The sequence below is a fragment of the Argentina silus genome, assembly GCF_951799395.1.
Source record: "Argentina silus genome assembly, chromosome: 16".
Classification (NCBI taxonomy): Eukaryota; Metazoa; Chordata; class Actinopteri; order Argentiniformes; family Argentinidae; genus Argentina; species Argentina silus.
This window is the reverse complement of record NC_139670.1, coordinates 14,597,810-14,619,150: the sequence shown is the minus strand read 5'-3', so window position 1 is coordinate 14,619,150 and position 21,341 is coordinate 14,597,810. Positions and strand designations below refer to the sequence as shown.

Sequence of the window (21,341 nt, the reverse complement as noted above, 5' to 3'; positions counted from 1 at the left end):
CACGCCATTGACGCCCACTACCTTTATTTATAATAAAAGAGCGACCTGCGAAATAACCAGCCATTTGTCATTGAGCAACAACCCACATTTCTTGCGATCATACACATAACCTGGTCAATTTAGACATCATTCTACAAACACTTAACATTGTTAGAATGAATTGTATTTTTTAGTTGTGTACACCAATGATGAGCATAAATGCATTGTATGATATGGTAGTCGACTATCCTGTAATACTGCATGACATTACTGCACATGTATCTTAATCAAAACCGTTAAAATCGGAACAAAGTGCCAACTTTTGGAAAATGTATGAAAACTATGGTCTCAATAAATACAAACAAAATGTCAATGAGTAATAGTGTAATGTTATGAGTGCATGTTGGAGCCAGTTCCATTTCACGTGTGAAAGGCCATTTTAAATCATTTAAAGATCCGTCTTTAAATCCTTAAATTGAGATTTCAATAACTGTTCAACACTTGAATTGACATGAAGATGGAATTGACTCCAACATTTGTGTAGAATCCAGTACAGTAGAGCCCCCAACAGTCAAGGACACTATTCCACATCAATTCAACCTTTTAGCCAAATGGACAAAAGACAAAATAATTGTGAACACAAGACATAAGTATGAGTAAAAGACAAACCTTTATTTCCTCTAACCAAAACATCGGAGGCCTACTACAGTGGCATATTCATTTTAAAAATGGTACACAGGTACTGGGATCAGGACAATGTACAGAATTTCTGTTCACATATTCTTCGGCCTTTCACCTGGTGGATTCACAGGTGGAGAGAGGGAATACACTGACCAAACGTGCATGACAGGTACGATGAAGGTGTGAAGACGATCTCCAAAACTGAACAAAACCCTCACAATGTTTGGCTAGCAGACACTCTAGGTGCAAAAAAAAGAGATCTGGTTTGTCAAGGATCTACTTGCGAGATTAGAATTGCCTACACTGGTCAAATTGGGAATTTTTCATGTCTCTGTGGAACGCCAACACAAAAGCCATGCCAGCAAGGCAAGTCTCGTCTCATATCTTATCAATAGGAAGCAACATTTCAAAATCAAACCATGTCAGAGTAACATCAAAATGAAAGAGGTGAGTTGCTAAACCTTGGCTCTTGTAAGGCACCACCAACTGTGAGGGGACTGACCTACAAGAGGCAGCTGCTATCAAGTGATGACTCGAGTGGGTTGAAACCAGATACATCTTATGGGGCCAAAGCAAAGCGAGAAAACTACACAAAGAAAGAGAGAGGTCCATTGAAGAGAAAGACAAAACTTTACATACATTGATTTTGGCCTTGTTTGATGCAAAATAACAGACATAAGAAGAATCACCACTGAAACTCTCAAGGGGGAATTGGGCCGTGGAGAAAATGTTTACAGCCCATTGAGTAGAAAACATTTGAAACTAAAAGGAAGACCACCAACACTGTCATTGTGATGGACACGTTCTGAATATACAATAAATATAAATATATTTAAGGGAAACGGGAAGAAAAAAAAATTATAAACACAAAATAACACTTTACATTCCAGTAAAATGTACAATGCAACAATGAGCAAAGAGCAAAATGGAGACTAAACATGAACCTGCAATTTGTGCCTGCAGTCTGCAGGAGAGCGAACACAATTGGGATACAAACTGGACTTCTACATGGACAAAAGTTGCCCCTTGGCGCTGCCTTGAGGTCAGTTTCCTGCTTCACCTCCCAGTGCTCCACCTTCAGATTGGGGGGGGGGAGGAGCAGCTGATCAAAGATCAGTGTTTAGGGGCGAACTCTGCAAGAAGCATTTGAAAAATGCATGCAATGCAACCTATTCCTTCAACTAACAATGAATTTGCACTAGTAGTGCGCTCCCAATGCATCTATGAAGCTTAACTTGTTCCAAAGTACAGCGCAAATTGTGTAAATATAGTTTCTATCCTCCATTTCCATTCAAGCTGTGAAATTGATATTTTGGCAATACAGTACTCATACTTCATATCTTGAAAACATGCTTTATGACAATTGGGCAGAAGGAGAATCTAGCTAATTTCCTGAGGATTCAAGTTTTCCTAAACCCCTTAAACCCCATGTCAACTAATCGTAAAGCTCTACAATTTGTTACGTTCTCTGTTTTTCAAACCTTTAAGTTGCCCTGCTGTATGCATAGTGATTTTGAATGAGGAGGGGAAAAAGCCATAAGATTTTCAGGAGAATGCTAAGCATAGTGAGCTCCACCTTTCTTGTTCAGATATTAACACTGGGTGTCTCAAGCATGTGAAAGCGATATTTTGCGGGGGGGAAAAACATTGGGAGTATAAAAATCAGGTTGTGAGGGTGAGTCCAACTTAATATTGTCCCCCACAGGGCTGCAGCATTCCCAACAAGGATCCTTCATTTTAGCCAAACTGGAAAAAGAAATTTCCAGGTGCAGAATCTTGAGGAAAGAGAATAAAAGACATATTATTAACTCAGTTGAAATCAATAATAACCTATAAAAGCATGTGCACAAATCACGTTCATAAATGTCTATGGTAGTATACATACTTTGATTAGATTCAAATTGATATCCTCCTCCTGGGCCTCCAAAGAAGGCCTTGAAGATGTTGTTGGGATCAAAATCTGGAGAAAAATATAAACACCAATGAGTCAAAAGGGGTTCAACATGAAATATGAAAGCGACACATCAGATTCGATTAGAGCAGGGTTGCGATTCACATGGATTTCTAGCAAAAAATAAATGACTCTTGTCCCTCATAACAAATATTCCCCAGCATTTTTATACTTTCCCCACCCCCATTCTCTTACATTCAATTATAATGAATCTGCGTAATAGATGGAGTTGAGGTGGAATCTACCCCTTAACCCTTGACCCTGAGAGAAAGAGGAGAGGGAGAGGGGCATAACACTGACCTCCCGTGTTGCTATCGTCGTCGAGGTCGTGGCCACTGTCATAGCGGTTCTTCTTCTTGGGGTCAGACAGTATGGTGAAAGCCTCACCCACTTCCTTAAACTTCTTCTCCTCCTCCTTCTGCACGTCTTGGGTGGCCGCACTGTGTCGATCTGAACAACAACAAAAACGGAACAAAACGTCATTCAAAAACTGTATTTTACAGCTCTGTTTCGTCTGCAATTGACCTGGTGATTTCTATTAAATTATGTGGTAAGAGGTATTTTCCAGTACTTCGTACCTGGGTGGTGCATGAGGGCCCGTTTCCGATAAGCTTTCTTGATCTCGTCCTCGGTGGCACTTTTTCCAACGCCCAGTACCTTGTAATAATCTTTTCGCTTGCTCTTCTTCAATTCCAGCTGAGCCGTCTTCAAGAAGTGCTTGTGTTCTAGAGGAGAGAGTGGGAGACAGATTGATAGATAGATAGATATAGATTGGGGGGGGGGGAGAGCAATTGAAACCTCCCATCATGAACAAGGGGATGTCATCTTAAAAAATAGCAGATCATTGTTGCTATGTCAAATGGAACAGTTCACAGAGGAAGACAAACACACCTGATTAGTTCAGCTTCTGCCTTTCCATTCTAACTGATGACTGAGGGTTTGTAGTGGAGGCGATTAATATTGCTATGAATGATAACACCTTACCTTTAGTCTTCTCTGTCTGGTAGACCTTTTCGTAGTCCCGAACAGCTTCTTCATACTGTTCTGTGTCCATATAACTACATAAAGCAAAAGCTGAGTCACTTTCCACTTAATATCAAAATAATAGGCATCCATCTTTACAAATCAAGAATAACAGAATGTATGTACATCCATAAAATGTCAGAAAAAACTGGAACACAACAATTAACTCACTAACACCGAATGCATTAAAAAAAGGATGTAACACTTTCCATTGGTGAAGTACAATCAGATGTGTATGCGTTGCTTGGTAATTCATCTGACAAGCTTACCACTGGGCTCGTCTCAAATAGGCCTTGATATAAGTGTCGTCAAGCTTTATTGCACTTGTGCAGTCTTCAATGGCTTGATCACGTTTCTTCAGCTGTGGGAGAAATACGTACATTTACAGATTGCATGACTTCCCGATTGACATGGAGATAAACTACATGGGCAGTAGTACAATTGCACTGTCAACTCTTTAGGGATTGAAGAACAAGTGAGAATTCAAGGTATTGTAAGACTTGGTGGAGGAGCAGGCATTTACCGAATCAGCTCAATATAAATCATGTATCGAATGGTAAAGAATGTCATCATGGTCTTCAGTTTTGTAAAAGGGTCATTGTTGAAATGATGAACATTGGGACGTTTACGAAGTACTCTCACAGTCACACATAGTGAGCCATGAAATGTAAGAATGAAGTTGACCCAATGGTAAAGGTCAGGAGAGAGTTAGCTGATCCTAGAACTGTGCAAACAGTAAACATGGAATGCCAATTCTGTGGAAGAGGCCTCACCTTCGCCCCCACGGTGCCCCTGTTGCAGTAGAGCTTTGCATTGGTTTTGATGTTGTTGGGGTCTATCGTCAAGGCTTCTGTGTATAGCTGATAGGCCGCATCGTAGTTGCAGTCCTTGAATGCTTTGTTGCCCTCCTCCTTCTTAGCTTTCAAAGCTTTAGCATTCTGGCAGGGGGTGAAATATCTAGTTAGTTCAACAATATCAAACGATTTTGCATTTGCGATTTTTATATTTTGCATTCGATGCATTAACTTGTTCGCTGTTAGGACGAGACAACAAAGAGAACTATGATGGGTTTGATTTAACTGAGGTGGGATCTTTTTTTGCAAGAGAGCCCTGGCCATGAGGCAGCATCAGATGCATGCATACCAATAAAATACAGTTCCTGGAGTGAAAAAGTAACACTGCATTAGTGCTGTCAAAACATTTTCCCTGCATGGTACAATGACAAAACAACAAGCATGAAAACCACAAGAGTCGCAATGATTCTATTTTGAAAACGTTTTCAATAAACACAAAAGAAAAGGTTGAAGGAACTCACTCTACAAGCTAGTCGAGCCTTCTCGTGGTCTGGGGCCATGCGCAGTGCCTGGACGAAAAACTGCACGGCTTTATCAATGCAGTCCTCGTAGTACAAACATAGGCCGCGCACGTACAGTGCATCTCCGTTGGTCGAGTCAATTCGCAGGATATCACTGGGAGAGCAGAGGAAAAGATTCAGACTACAAAGAGCTTTGCTAGAGGACCCATTTTTTTCATCCAGAAGATGAAGTATATGTATATGTTCAAGGTGTTAAAAACCCACTGGAACACACAACAGCAGTGGTCACCTTCTGGGTAAAGATACGTCACAAGCCTTGCATAAACCTTTTGGAATCTCAATGCAAATTTAGCAAATGAAACGTCTAAATTATGGAGGCTGTGGCCACGTTGACCTGAGCTGTCTGAATGGTCAGGCGGTTACTCACTGCAGCGAAGCGCACCTTGGGACGCAAGTGCACTGTGCTCCCCGTTGTGTCGACGTTTCAGGAATTCAGAAGCTAGCTGCAAGCCAGCTAGTCTGACTTTGCTAGCTACATGTAGATGCTATATCAAATTCAGCTAAATCCATCCCCAACTTATGGAAGCCTACAAGCTTTGCAGATGTAGCTAAACAGGCTGGTTTGTTGTCAAGCTGCCTGCAGTTGATGGCAGGCTGCTGAAGTCAGACAAGGAATAGCTAGCAATGTGACAGTTGGCATGATTCCCGGACTTATGTATTTATACCCTCATGTTTATACTTTTCAGTCCAGGCTGAAATTGATGTATATGACTACAACAGATGACACAATGACAGTTCCCAAGTGAAATAGTTGTTTTTTCATGAAAGCTCTTTTAGCTTTAAAAGCCACGTTAACATTTTTATTTTTTATTTTTTTAAAGGCACAAATGTGCTGACTAGGGATATGGATAAACAGCAAATACCCCTAACCCACCCACTCCCAGTTTAGTGCCTGATGGTGTGTAATGTACCTGGCAACAGACTGGGCTTCTGGGTAGCGGCCAAGCATAGCCAGACACTCAGCTTTGAGGATTTTGAAGCGATGGCAGGCAGGTGCTAACCCTAGAGCACGGTCCATACAATATACCACCTGCAGCAGAAGAAGACTGGTGTGAGGTCATTTTACCACTAGGACACATGACACAGCAATGAGGATGGGGTATCATTTTACCTTTCTAAAATCCCTCTTTTCAAAGCCGAATTCTGCCATCTGCTCATACTCCAGGACTGCTGCGGCATTCTTATGCTGAAAAGCACAGAGGAAAACCAAAATGAACATGACAATGACACATACTTTCGAACAAGCAGAAAAGCACACTATTTGAATGAATAATCAATCCACGAACATGGCGATGCCCTGGTATCAACACATGAAGCTACACAGAGGCTCTGGGGAAATAGTAACTGAATGAGCTAAAGTTAAAAGGTTTTAATTAAACAGGTGAGGATGAGTTGTTATATGTAAAACATCAATTAGTTGTGTCTAGTCCCAGAGGTAAACTAAAGATCATACCTCCTGTTGTGCCTGGCTGTTGCTGGGCTCCAGTTCCAGAACCTTCTGAAAGCAGCGGCTGGCTGCCATGGCGTTGCCCAGCGACAGGTGGCACTTGCCCTCTCGCAGATGGCCCTGCAGTACAGTAGGGAACCACGTCATGGTTAATGTTACAGAACTAGAATGGATTTAGTATATTCATACTCAAGAACTGAATTCTACAACAGTCTATTTGGGTGGAGGCTTCAAAAGTGCTTGTGGCAGGAGAAAAAAATAACAAAAAGTATTCACTTGAAGAAAGTCTAGATGGGGGGCTAATTCATTTTGACATTTGCAGCCTTAAAATGAATTTGGGCTACCTTTGAAGCCATTGGTATCGCCATGAGGCAAGTAAGGCTAAGTACTGACATGCCTTAAATGCACAGTACACTTAAGACTACAGCACCATTGCCTGCAAAAGCCGGACAGGGCAACAGCATGATTCGTACAGATCTATCTCTCATAACTCCAGGCCGCGTTGAATGGTAAATGTAGCTGGACATGCTCGTCACTAGCACAGCATGTGAACTGAGGGAAAGATTATTAGTCTCACACAGCAGAAACAAGCTAGATCAAATCTAACCTTCATGAAGCAGTCATCCAGTCGCACAGCCTGCTGGGAGTCCTCCAGAGCTTCTCGGTAGCGGCACAGCATCATGAGGGTGGCCGCCCTGTTTCCATAGTAACTGGCATTTTTAGGAGATGCGTCTGTCAAAAACAGTTAGTGAGCAAAATGGTCAATGTCTACCTGGAGTCATTCATCTTCAAAGTTGAAACAACAGTCTAATGTACTAAGAACAATTTCAGTGAATCATATCTGGGTCTGGATACTGAAATAGAATAGTAAGCTATTTGCTGTAATTACATCAGGAAGAACATTCATCTAACGAGAATGTCTATACGCTTCTGCGGTCCGTACATCGCTGCTATTCTAGGCTATATAATGGCATGTTTCATGTAGTGGTGAGTAGAAACTTAGTCGTGTTCCCACCAATGGCCTTTGTGTAGTAGTTGAATGCCTCTGAATAATCCTTCTTGATGTAGAACGCATTTCCTTGCTCTTTGAAGCCTTCGGCCTCTCTGGGGAGAGAAATTAAAACAGAGGGATACAATTGTCAAAGATTATTTTAAAAGTTAGGAGAGAAGATAAAATGTATGTAGAGAGGGGGGGGCAGAAAGCACAAGAGAATGCCTGATCAGCCTTTACCCTACCAAACAAATGCTATATTCTATCCACCAGTATGCTGTAATATCCTAATTAAGTTTCATACATCCAGCTGTAAATGCCCACCACAAATTGACAATGCACTAAATATGCCAGGTAGGCAGGGGAAAATTGACTTCCATCGACTAAGCCTAATGCCTCTCACTTAGGGCCTCGTGTTTTGACTATGATGTTAGCCAAAACATTCAGAGGCAGTCTTGTCGAACATAGCAGGGATCGTGTCCTTGTAAGTGAGCCCCAATTTGACCTATGAAAACAGCTCAGTGTGCCAAATGGGAAAGGATGCTTGACATGACATGTTCACCTGATTGGAACAGGGACAGGACAGTATAATATAGCCCACTGAGGACTACACATATAGGAGCATAAACCAGCTGCCGTAACCCAATGAAAAAAATAGGAAGACCAAATGGAGGAACCATTAAAGGGTCAGTTCACTCCAAAACCAAAGTTTGTCAAATATCTTCAGACCTCAAAAAATTGGTCTAATACTGATACATGCAAACAGCTCTCTTACTGACATTGAGTCTATTACAATCAAATAGCTTACATCTCAACAAATAAGCTTAGTATGTACACTGTCATTGCTTAAGAGTAAAATCTACCCTTGGTTTCTACATCCCAACTAGCAGGCCAATGCTCATCACAGACCTCCAGATTTATCACATTATCTTCAGCCGAGTGACAGATCTTGAATCGTTATATCGCTGTTTTTAGGATATAAGATAGACTACGAGTGGAGACTAAATAGAGACATATAGATTGTTGGGACACAAAGACTTTTTACAGTTCTTGCAATGTATCGTATTATCCTCAGCAACGCGACTGAGAAATGGGTCATTCAGTCTAGCCTCAGCATAGATTTGTTTACTGGGTCACAGATGTGGTGGTCCTTACATAATCTACATACATCTTCAGCAGTTGGCCATACACAACAGCAACAAAGGGGAGGAAAAATACCAGTTCAAGTAGGTAGCTACAGCTGGCCCAGATACTAGGCTACTGCCGAGGGCCTAGTTGGAGTCAAGAAAAAGGCAGGCCTACCACAGCAGAGATTACAACAATGTATACACACAAATATGCCCAATAAATACCTTCTTCAAGTTGGTCTACTAGTTTGTGGTGTTGTTATTTATAGCTGACAGTTTCAAAGAATACACTAGGATACACAGAATACAATAGGCCTATGCTATGCCTAGTAGCCTACTACAGAAAGGATAGGGTAAAACCTTTTGTATCATATTGAGACAGTATTACAGACCTCTGGATGAGGGGAAAAGTGGATTAAAAAATATTTCTGGTGAGTCTCTGCTTGGGAACCTTTTTCCCCAACTCGGTGTGCTTGCTATGGTTCCGGGGGGAGGGTCTACAGGCTACCTGTCGTGGGGGCCCGGTTCATCAGAGGCTAAAGGCTAAAGCTAGGCTACATATTCATTGTTGTGGATTGGTTTAGCCTGGCTTTACCTCAAGACCCATGCAATAAAATGTAATGAAACCCTTAATTTGCTGTTCATTGTTTACCTTTTTACATAGGCAGTGTATGGCGAGCATTACCGTGAACTAACTGTTATCCTAAATATAAGAAGTTTGATTGGGGCTGGAATGTTTTAGACTCGTCAGGGAGAACATTTTAAACTGTGTCTCTGTTGCCCTTGCCTTGCCGTGGCTTAGGAGAATTAGCGAGCTAAACACTCTATCACAGTAACACAACATCTGAAAAATATATGACTACCTACTAAACTGCCACCAATATAATCCAAAGTAATAATCAAGAGCAATCATCAAGCCATTTCGTAAATTAACGTTACCCCGAACGAAGTTGTTAGCGAGCTAGTGTGCTAACGTTAGCTAGCTGTCTAGGATAGCAGGCTAGCTCGAACATCACCAGGCTAGCTACCTGGCTGGGTTGATGGAATGTAGTAACAGTGCAACTCAATTAGGAATGTATCCTCATCAACTAGCTGGGTTTCCAATACTAAAAACCTGTTTTGTCATCCAAAATATTTCGGCCAGTGGTAGTCAGCGAACTTGCTAGCCGGCCCATGCGGGTACAGCAAGCGGTAGCTTGGGGACAACTGGCTAACGTTAGCTAGCTAGATAGCGGACAGAGTCAGGCCCCGATGGCAAGAAATAGATCCGTGTGCCGATCAAGAGTCGTGGAGCAATTTTGATTGAATAAAAAGTCGCTAAAATTTTCAAATAGTGTATAGAGTAATAGCAAATTGCACATTTACCGTTCCATGTCCTCATCACTGAGAATTTCTGGCTCTGTTTCCATTGGCATGTTGATGTCAACAGCTGCCATTTTTTTCCAAAAGGAGTGAGAGGATGCAATTTCCGGGGGTAATAACTTGGCTGAAAAAAAAGAAAATGAGCTGGTTTCGGCCTCCCACTCACAGGACTATGCATACTAACTGTGACTGTCTTGTTAGGCCATTGACGTATTAAGTTGAATTATTTATAAAGTCATATTTACAATTACCCTCTAATAAATACTTTTCCAAGCACAATTAATCCCCACATTAGAAGTTTCACGTGACAAACGTGGCTATTATTATTCTCCACAATTAAATTCTACTCCAAAGCAGGTGGGCTCTAGCAAAAAACAGGCTATTTAGTTGTTATTTAAAGTCTAATGATAATAATAAGATTCCAGTTTTTATATTTTACTATCCAGGCCTGCCTTCAAAATAAAGGTTTTATAGCCATAGGACATTCCTCAGACAAATCTATCTTGAATTTAACTCATAGATGATTTCTCTTGGCTACCAGAGTGGTGGGACTTTGAGACAGACAGTATTTTTCAAGTGCGTAAAGTCTGGAACGACCCCAAATGAGAATACCAAATCTTTGGAAAGTGCGGAGCCAGAAGTGTATAAAAGTCCCTGAGCGAAAGGAAATCAGGATAGACCCAAGAGAGAGTTAGAAATGCGGTCGAAAATAAGGTAGAATCTAGGCTACATTTTCCAACCTCATGCCAAAAGTACATCGATTTATTGTTTCCTCCCCCCAAAAATCACAAATTCACAAAGAATAAAAAAAGGAAGAAAAACAAGATTGAAAAACTCCCATATTTGTTTGGACAAATACCCAAATGCGAAATCCTAGCAGCAAAATGTTTTACGTCCTGCCACAATGACAGAAATGTGTTTTGTATTGTAACTGTTTCTTTGTAGTTTTTTCAGTATTGTCATTTTCTTTATAATTAGTAGAATTGACATAATTATTTCCGTCATTATACCATTTGTCATTACTTACTGATTGTTTGTTATATCTTTCTGATTGTTTGTGATATCTGTTGCTTCGACAATGTAAACCTTTTGTTTTCTCATGCCAATAAAGCCTCCAACACCATGGAGCACTCTCGGAGAAACAATGCAGAAAACGGCACCTTCCATTCCCTCTAGCACCGGTTTATCCAGCCCCGTACCTATGCAGACTGAGGTCCAAGAATATTGTACATCATCATGACATTTATAACAGCCACTTTAGTCATTTTGTTGACAAGAGAAACCTATTTAATGTGTGCATGCAGACATTGTGGTGTCTCATCATTAGGGGAGCCATTCATTCTTGTTATTGATTATACTGTATATAGTAAGACACTTAAGTCATTATTATGACATAAGACATAACATTAATACACATGTTATTCAATTGTTAATATTAAACTTTACATTTAGCAGACACCTTTATCCAAAGTGAATTACAACAAATCAATTTGTTTAAGTAAGTGAATCATCTATCCATCAGTCATCATAAGCAAAAGTAATCAATGCTCGGACCAGGGGGCAGTCACAATGCTAGAAGAAGCATTGTTTTTAACAGGAGAGACTTGTACAGGGGGGTAGTGGGGATGAAGAGGTCTTTAGGAGGGACCGTTAAGATGTAGCCTGAAGAGATGGGTCTTCAATCTACGGCGGAAGATTGGTAGTGACTCTGCAGTCTTGACAGCAGTGGGAAGCTTGTTCCACCAGCGGGGCGCCAGGACAGTGAAAAGCTGTGACCGAGTAGTGCAGTCAGGCATTGAAATTATTCTACAAAAGATAATTTCATTCAAAAGATAGTCAAATCAACTGATCTTGAAATGCTTTTCACAAAAGCTATTACATTGTATTAAATATAATATATAACATTAATATGCCATTCATTCCGTTCTTGTACATCTTCCTTTACGTGTCCATCGAGTCTTGATTACACAATTCTGAAAGAGATTTTTAGAAAAAGCTGGTTAAAATAGTCACAAGATATGATCTGAACAGACTGACAACTTTCAAGCCATTTTCAAATGTGATAACAACAAATTGCACTGTATCTTGACCTACAGAATTAGACCTCCCAAAGACACCCGATCTTTAAAATCTTACAATTGGACACATTTACACATTACAAGACAAGGACCAAGTTCCATCGAATGGTGTAAGGTTGCCACTGGTGTTTATACCGAAACGCAGGTTACACAAAACACATTCATTTTGAATTTGAGTCATACCCGCTTGCAGTCTCTTGTTTTCTTGACGACACTTCTCCAGTTCTTGACACAGCAGCACACAGTTGGCACACCCTGCAAATGAACGTTCAAATCAAAAACAGCATTGAGTATTTTAGGACAAAAGTTGACAATACTTGACCAAATGTAAACACAAAAATGTAAGTCTGTAAGACATATAACTGAACTACACTTGGTGCCATCTGAGCTGTAGAGAAGTGTAAACCAGCTCAGTGATGCCCTGTCAGATTGTCAAAGTACACAACTGAGGTGGCCTTGAAGGAGGCATTCATCTCAATATAGCCAGAAATATCCTTGGCAATGCTGGGTGAGTTGGTGTTCTTATGTAGGGAAAAGGCTTTTAAAGAGCCTTACCATCTGGGGCGTTAGCAGGTAGGGTTGACATTGAGGGGACAGCAGTAACTGAGAGACAAAGAAAAACATCAAGGTATAAAACAGGTCCTGGCTACAGACAATAACTACAAAGCAATCATATTTGCACGTGCGTCTTTGCGTGAAGCTAGAAAAGGAGGAATGTGTTGCCAGGAGGTAAGATGGGCATCGCGGAGGGTGTACTTAAAACCTCTCCTCGATTCCTCAGTCCTCAATTCCTCTGTGGCCAAAGAGTGGTTGCCGTCATATTTAAGAGCGTATCAATTGTCCAACAGGTGTATTCCTGAACACTTCCTTGAGGAGGTGCCTTGTCCAACAGGTGCCAAGCTTGCATCCTCATGTGGAAGACATTGCAAGCATTCTGCTTACATATCAAACTCATACCCCCTTTACTACTGTTACTACAGTGTTAAGGTTGAAGCGCAGGCTTCGACAAAATCATGTATTCACTGTTTCTTTGATCATATGAAAATGAATTATGTAGATTCAAGATCAACAAATCATAGGGAAATAAATTATCCACTAATTATTTTCATAACAAATAATAACAAGAGTTTGAGGCAAAATCAACTTTCTTACAGACAAGTGACGTTTTATATTAAGTTGAGTAGAGGACGAGAAATTAAATTAATATAATTTGCACTAGGCTACACAATCGTGTAATCATGTTCCCTTTTGCTTATGTGATGAACTGTTCATGGTATATAAATATTTATCCTGTTAGTGATCATTTTAGTTGTGGAATCCCTATAAAATATCAGGCTTTCAAATCAGCTGGGCTATTGTATAATATTTCATATAATCATTCACTAAGAGGGACACATTAGTTGTTGATATTCATCGATAGTGCGTTCATATGTCAATGATGTTGCTAGTCTACACAGCATTTATTTGGTCATTTAAACAGGCGCCTCTAGAGAGAATCGTGTGAGGAACATGATATTTCTTACAAGCTCGTTTCCTCTCACCCTACTGTACTCATTCACTCTCCTCGTTTCCCTGTGATGTTTTCAGTAGGACGCGAGTGGAAGACTGTGGAGAGGACGCGAGGAATCATCACTAACAATTGAGAAAAGTCATAGGTTGGGGCAGCTGATCAAAGTGCTTTTAGTGTTTACAGTGCGTGTTGGGTCATGCACGGCAAAGAGCGAACAACAGACTGAGATGGCACATCTGGGTACTTAGTCAAAACTTGGGAACAAATTGGGAAAACATTGGGGTACTTTCATAGGCAACAGTTCCAAGGAGCCTGAAGTCACACATTAGCGACATGTTTCAAACATGTTTTGTATTGTAATCAGTGGTTGTCAGTACACTAAATCTTAATCCGTCAACATGACAGTCGAGGTTGATCAGGGCTCGGGGCACCCAAAAATGAGAGATTTTGGCAACCTAACTATACTGAATGGTTGCCCAACCCATCAACTAATTATCATTGCACAAAGTTTCTCTGAGGAGATTTTGGCATGTAATTTGAGCAATGCTAATATAGGGTTGATTGTCAATCGCAGGACCCTGCAGCTTTCCCCCCAATTTAGGGGCATGGCCTTGTTGAAACGTTGTGCCATCTTGCCCAACTGCTTTGTGGTTCTACCTGTAACAAGCGACTACTTTATTTCTCAAAATGTAACTAACAATACTAGAGCAAACATATGTTGCATAAATAATTTATGGTATGTTACTGTACAAAGGACAGTGAGTCTTTTCAATGAGAGTATACAGTTTCCATAAAAAAAAAAAATCCTAACCGTTGTCACATCAAAATGTGCTGGGTATTATTCAAGTGGGTGAAAAGTAACAGATGTATGCATCTTGTACAACAGACATGTTTATCTGTCATTTTGAGTAACGGTAGAGAAAGCTGTGTGTGTGACATTTCTATCTGCAACATTATATATATAAAAAAAAGAGGTTTAAAGAGGTTTTTGGTGTATCCACCAACTCACAAGGGTGCGGTTTCTTTGGTGGTAAGGCCTTCAGGGTGTTTGCAGGCCTCTTTAGACCCCAAGCACCTCTAGCTGGCTTAGCTGAACATGATGGGGCCTCACTACTAGTGGATGGTACTGGGACAGCTGAACACACAGAGAAAGAAGATACAACCTTCTTTACTGAGCAGTTCAATACAGTATCTGTTGTAAAAGCAGTCCCAAAACTCCAGTGAGTTTCAGCAATAGATCCAGTGAGAGGTCAAGTCATGCTGTATGAACTTATGTTTACAATTTTACATATTTAACTATATTATCAAAGGCTAAAGTAGAATACATAGGATCACTGAAAATTTACCCATTTTTTTCCTCTTTGGTATTGGAAAAGCCTCACTGCTGGTCGACAAGTCCTTTTGGGCTTGGCTGGGTGCTTGTATACTCTTCGCCTTTAGGTTTCTGTTTGCTGTCAACAAGTTTATAGGTGCAAAACACACAAGTTATTAATTTGGGTACATACAACCAAGAGAGACAAACTCAAAAGTATAATTTATCATGGTTCAGTTTATTTCCAAACCCAGACATAGCTGTGTGTACCTGCATGGCCACTGGGTTTGTCACTCGAGGAGGTTGCAATGGCTCTTCCTGAGAGAGGCCTGAGGCTGGGTATTGATCTCAGAGAGGCTGGCGGCAAGCCAGAGGGTTGGGCTTTCATCAGACAAGATCTCAACAGCTTGAAGTCTACAATATAATTAATCATAGAGGTGTTGACAGACAACCCACACACACAATAATCAATCAAATTAACTGAACACCTGCTTACCTGGAATTGCACTACGTCCACTGCTGGAAGTTGAAACTGCTGTGGCCTGAGGTAGAATAGGCAGATTTTGCAAGTTCCGCAATATCAACTAATTATTACATCATTTTCTACAGGAATTGACAAAGGGCAATGTTGGATATAATCATACGATTATTATATGGGCTATGCCCCAAATCTTTAACTAAATTCAAGACAAAGTGAAATTAGCATCTCCTATACCTCTTGAGAGAGGGCGGCTGCAGCATTTCTTGAAGCTTGCGTCTTCCTCCAGGTTCTGGGGAGAGCAGATGGGTCTGAAACTGTGGAGGCTGGCTTGGTTTTTGGCAGGCCAACCAACGCCGGAAGCTGGGATGCAATTCCAGGAGGGGGTAACAGCAATTTGGGATTGGAGGAAACACTAGGGGGCTTTAAGAAGGTCTTTCTGTCAGTGATTATGTTTGAGGCAGCAGGTGGATGAGTGGTTGGTTTTGGGATGGAGCTCAGATAGAGTCTTTTCCTCACATCTAAGCTTTTTCCTTCTTGCATTTCTGTGTCCATATTGAAGGCTTTGGTATTAGGCATGGGAGTGGAAGTGACCAGTGGGCTGGAACTCAATTCCAGTATGTCTTCCAAACTGAGAGCAGCCCCTTTGTTGTCCAGAGATACACTTTTGTTACACAAACTGTTGGAGCATCCATCTCTCCTGGATGGGCCTGGTTGGGACTGTGCCTTATCCTCACGGCCTTCAATGCCAGATGTTTCTGTAGCAACAGGCTTGGCCTCAAAAGTGTTGCTCAGGAGGTTCTCAGTCTCAGCATTAGCCTCCGGATCAGTGGTTGTTACTTCGAGCTTCAATGGTGGGTGAGCTTCAAATGTGTTGTTCAGAGAGCTCAAAGTCTTTACATTAGCAAGTGGTAACTCAGTGGTTGTAAGATTGAGCTGAGTTAGGACTATGGTGTAGTTGGGCCCAATTTTGGACTCCTGTGCTGGTTCAACCTGATGGTCAAAGGTGCTGTTCTTTGAGTTAGTCCTCTTACCGTCACACTCTGGGTCAAATGCAGCTCCAGATGATAATGAGGAAAGTGGCACAGTGCATGAGGTTGACACCTCACCATGAGAGCAAATAACATGTGTGACATTAGCATCTGGCACACAGGACAAATCCCCAGAGTCTTGGATCACTGCAGACTCGGCAGTCAGGTTCTGTACTCCACTACACTCAAATGCAGACATATCATGCTCGCCCTCCAGGGTGACTCTAGAATAGCTAGAGCTGTTGATGGACAGGGTCTTCATGTCATATGTACCGTCAAGGGAGGCTCTGGAGCAGCTAGAACCATTGATCGACAGGGTCTTCATGTCATATGTACCGTCAAGGGAGGCTCTGGAGCAGCTAGAACCATTGATCGACAGGGTCTTTCCAAGAGGTGTCAGTGCAGAACTTTCCTGCAAATTGAGACTTTGAGTAGAGCTCGCCATATCAGAAAGTCCATCCTCTTCCTCCTCCTCCTCTGATTTATTGATCATCTCTCTAATGGAAACAGGAGTCTCACGAGGGATATGGGACAAGTCTTTTGTAGTCCTAACTGTCTGTGTCACTGCTACTGGCAAGAAAGAAGAGTCCACAGTAGCATCCAGAGAACTGATCTCACTGTAATAGGGCAGGGTTTCATCCTCAAGCCAGAACATTGAGGGGTCCATGGGACTGATTGCTCTGGCTGGAGTCAGGCATTGGCCTGTGAATATCTCATGATAAAGACGGGATGCATTTGGATCACCGTCTTCCCCTGCCCTCACCAGTTTTGGGGATTTGAAAACAGGGGTGAGGGACGAGGTAGCTAACTGACAGCTGTCTGGGAGAGGTACTCTTAGAATGCTAGTGTCAGAGAGGGGGTCTGCCCTGTCCTCTGCTTGCATTGAGACATTTTGTACAGACACACATGAGGTTGCAGTCTTATTAACATTGGGAGGTACAATATTTTCATCCTCTGCCATTATATTTGGCCAAGAGGCACCTGGGATGGAAGCTTGTTGAACTGCCTGACTGGCCATGTTAGTCTCTTGACTGCCATCAGGCAATGTAAACAAGGTCTTCTGGCATTTCTGGTTGGGTAACTTAGAAGAAAGAGAGTGAGATTTTATGGGATGGGACTCCTTGACGTTGTTGGTGTCTCTTTGCCACACAGAGCTAGGGATTGGATTCAGTGTTTTCTGTTTCAAAGCAGAATGTGTATGACCTTGGAGACCATTAACAGTGTGACCCAGATTCTCCTTATCCATGGCCTGTGGGGAAACAAATGTAGATGAATACATAGTTCCTGCTAAAAACTACCTTTGACCTATGATAAGAAAAATACACTTTTACAGCATAAGTTTGAGTCACATAAGTTACATTGCTATGTGGCTATCCAGGTGTATAATTCTATCTTCAACATTTAGATACCTATCACTCCACCTGACACATGAGGCTTTGAAAGTGCCTTGGCAGATCAACATTAACTTGAGTCAGTACAGCAATAGTGTTAAACTCGATCTAGCCATGAAACACAACTTAATTGGATTTTTGTAAAGGCTACTGGCTTAGCCATAAAACATGACGTAACCAGTGGATTTTTGTATACTGAATGAATACAGTGTACAAATACACTTGTATTTTTACACTCTTAACTAGATAATCATATCATGAATTAGAATTATGAAAATATGGTAGATATGAATATAATACTGCTTCTATTACCCTCAATGAATTGGCCAGGATGGAGATTTTCTGAAATGTGGCTGGGGCTGTGATGAATGAAAGAGTATTTAAAAACTCTGATGAAACTAATAACTGGAAACGTAAAGTCTGAATCAAATTAATTAACCTAACACATTGCATTAATGAACTGATTTTATTAATTTAATGAATGGAAGGTACAAATTGATGTAATTAATGTCCTCTTGATATCATTTTATTCTGGGGGGGGGGGGTAGGTTTGGTTCAATTTACATTTACGGCATTTAGCAGACGCCTTTATCAATTAATTAACTAGTTATCTAATTAATAAGTAAGTGTATAATTTCGGTTTGAATCCTCCTTTTTACTTGAAGTTACTTCTCCATGCCTGTCCAGTTGGTGACAGTAATGCACCATTGAGTTGCCAACCGCCATAAAACCCGACTGAGGAGGAAGAACTATAATACACTGCTCATTGGTTGGAATGGGTCCAGTCCAATGAGAACAAATACATTTGAAACTTGCAGCGGGATTTTTTTTAAGCCCATTCCTCCTGTTTATTGTTTGTGCTAGCTTGCTGCCTATGAAAACATATTGTGAGATCTCAGGTTACAGTAAGTATTGATGTGTGATCGTATAGATTTGACTATGGTGCTATCAAAGACAACGCCCTAGAAGTATTCATAAACTTGTCACGGCAAGAAACAACGTAGCTAGCAAGAATAACAGTTGCATAATACATGAAATATATATTGAACAAAGCAATAAAACCGATAAGAATAAGAACCTGTCAATCAATAAGTAAATTGCAGTCCCAAAATGTACACCAGACAAGCTCGTGACCACCTCATAAACTAAGTAAACATTCTACGAACATAGGCTCGCGTTAAAGGTGCTAGCCGCACACATTCATTAAAATAATCCAACGGACACGTTATGCAATTAGACAGCACCAGAACATATTGGAGCAACTGTTCAATCGCATACCTGCGCTTCAGATCGAGTGGCCCTTTCCTCTTGCAAACGTCAGGACATGCGTAGCAGGTCTTTAAATCTGTGCAGTTCTTCCTCATTTGACAGTCTGGAATCCACGCGCGTGGCTGCCGCCCGCAGGCCGGAGGAGCCACAACCAAGGTATTCTAACGCGTCAGGAGAACAAACATCACATGAGTGAATGAAATAATTCAAATACATAATCTGGACATCCGGTGTGCTAAATAAATACTCAGCTCGGTGTACAAACCAGCAGATATAAATCAAATCGTATTGGTGACATTGCATACAGCCGTAAGTGATATAGTGAAATGCTTTTGATAATTGAGCTCCGAGCTCAACAACAATCAAACAAATCAACAGTTCAATACAATATAATAATAATAATAAATGGCAAGGGTACCAGATAAAAGGAACGTTATTCTCCAGACAGTACTGTGTCTTCTCTTGGAAGCCATATGCATCTTGGAAGCCATATGCATGTACATTTTAATGATATCTTCCTTGAGGTTGTGGTCGAAAATCCCAGAATGATGCGACAGAAAGTTCAGTGATAGCCTTTCTAAGAAATCACTGATGTTAATTCCTGCTTATTAAATAATGGCTAATAGGATTCAGATGTTGTTATTGGGACAAGAGTAAGAAAAGCAAGTCATAATGATGTCGAAACGATGATGTTCTGATCCAATTCTTATGAGCCAATGGGTTTTGGGCCAAAGGGTGGATGTTGTACACATGTTTATGCCAAAAGAAATGATACAGCATTTTTCTCCTCTATATAAGAAACAGACATAATGATAATAACTTTTTTGGAATACCTCTGCAGAGACCCCAGTTTGTTTGTTATTATCTGCATTAATAAAACTGTATAATCCTTTGAATAACTCTTCTCATTTGTCCGCTTCCACTCTACCACGAGGTGAATTGTGAATCTCAATGAGAGATGGTGTTATTGCCCTCCTTTTTAAAAGGGGTAATGCAAATCCTTATGCAGCTGGAGGCCTTTGACTATGTTAACTAGATTACAAATTAGTAAGAAAAGTTATAACAAACAGATGGGCAAGTGCAATGCCTTATTTAACTGAACCAGACCAAACATGTGGAGTAAGGGGTAGGATGGTTAATTAAAACATACAGCTCCATAAAGATAAACATAGGCATCAGACAGCTTTCATAGCTGTCAGTCTAGATGGTTTTGGAGGAAACTCGATAAACTGTTCAAACCAGCAGAATGAAACTGGAGCTGTGTTCCCACTAGAGCACTGTTAGAATGACAGTTGTGATAGAATGGTACACCCTACTGGTCAAAATAAGGAAAAGCTTACGGCACCGGGTATTCCCAGGCGGTCGAGATCGGACGAGATCGGGCGTGTTCAGGGTGGTATGGCCGTAAACGGAATTTGCAGTGGTGGGTACTGTATACAAAGTTACGGCAGGGAGACATCCACCACTTTGAAATAAAGAACAATACTATATTGTATACGCAGAAGGCAGGGAATTACCTTGAAAAAAAAATCAAACTGCAATTAAGATGATTCGACTAACCTACATTTGAAAGAGATCCATCTCATAGAAGACAGTTGGTTGGTTGCAAACATTTCATTTAAACCCGAGTAGAGAACCGACATCCACCACTTTACAAGGAGGAGATCATTCGAATATATGACCTTTTTAACATAGAAAAAGCAGTTAATTCTAGAAAATGCAAGGACTTAATCTCTCACGAGCACATAGTCCTGACCAAACATTGGCGTAACCAAATACAATGAGAGAAATGTACTTTTGGGGTGCTGTACAAAAGCAAGTGAATTTTCTTGAACACAGAGAGGGGGTGCACCGTTCCTGGAGATACTGCAATACCAGGTCGATGCGTGGAGTGGACGGAGCAAGCCCCTATTCCATCTCCCTGTTCCAAAAATCAATTTAATATATGGTCCCCGGGTAGGGGACGTATCAGATATTAAACTGATAAGAACAGATACTACACTTGATCTTAGCCAAAAGGCCGAGAAGCGATACCTTCAACCAATTCGGGAGAGGGGGGCCATTCTCTGGAACGTCAATCCCGTTCACGATTTAACCACACAGTGAGTTCTACATGTATTTCACCAAATAACAAAAATAGCGTTTAGATAACATTGACGTTGTAACTTCAACATTTACAAACATCTGAAATAAAAACTTTTGACCGTACTAAACCGGTACTTTCGAAGCCCCTTGGTCACGTGGTAACCACGTCCTCAAATCGGAGATGCGGGCGGGCATTTTCAATCTAAATACAGTCGTACAGAAAAGTAAACTACGGTTAACCCGTGGATAGA

General features: G+C 41.0%; 2 protein-coding genes across 2 annotated transcripts; both read right to left on the bottom strand.

Annotated features, from left to right (window-relative positions):
• Nucleotides 1-630: 630 nt before the first annotated feature.
• Nucleotides 631-10,010, bottom strand: LOC310817489 (dnaJ homolog subfamily C member 7-like; the record flags this gene model as incomplete). Its single annotated transcript, XM_083688110.1, has 14 exons — nt 631-2,435; nt 2,546-2,620; nt 2,912-3,061; nt 3,190-3,336; nt 3,596-3,669; nt 3,904-3,995; nt 4,408-4,572; nt 4,950-5,103; nt 5,921-6,039; nt 6,121-6,195; nt 6,463-6,576; nt 7,064-7,188; nt 7,472-7,560; nt 9,940-10,010. The coding sequence occupies 14 exons, from the start codon at nt 10,008-10,010 to the stop codon at nt 2,398-2,400; spliced, it is 1,488 nt and encodes a 495-aa protein (XP_083544236.1). The 3' UTR covers nt 631-2,397.
• Nucleotides 10,011-11,276: 1,266 nt separating this feature from the next.
• On the bottom strand, nt 11,277-16,670 carry LOC310817561 (uncharacterized protein; the record flags this gene model as incomplete). Its single annotated transcript, XM_083688197.1, has 7 exons — nt 11,277-11,909; nt 12,198-12,269; nt 14,534-14,659; nt 14,871-14,975; nt 15,107-15,250; nt 15,333-15,378; nt 15,552-16,670. 7 exons carry the CDS (start codon nt 16,668-16,670, stop codon nt 11,878-11,880), a joined length of 1,644 nt encoding a protein of 547 aa, XP_083544323.1. The 3' UTR covers nt 11,277-11,877.
• Between the last annotated feature and the right edge of the window lie 4,671 nt (nt 16,671-21,341).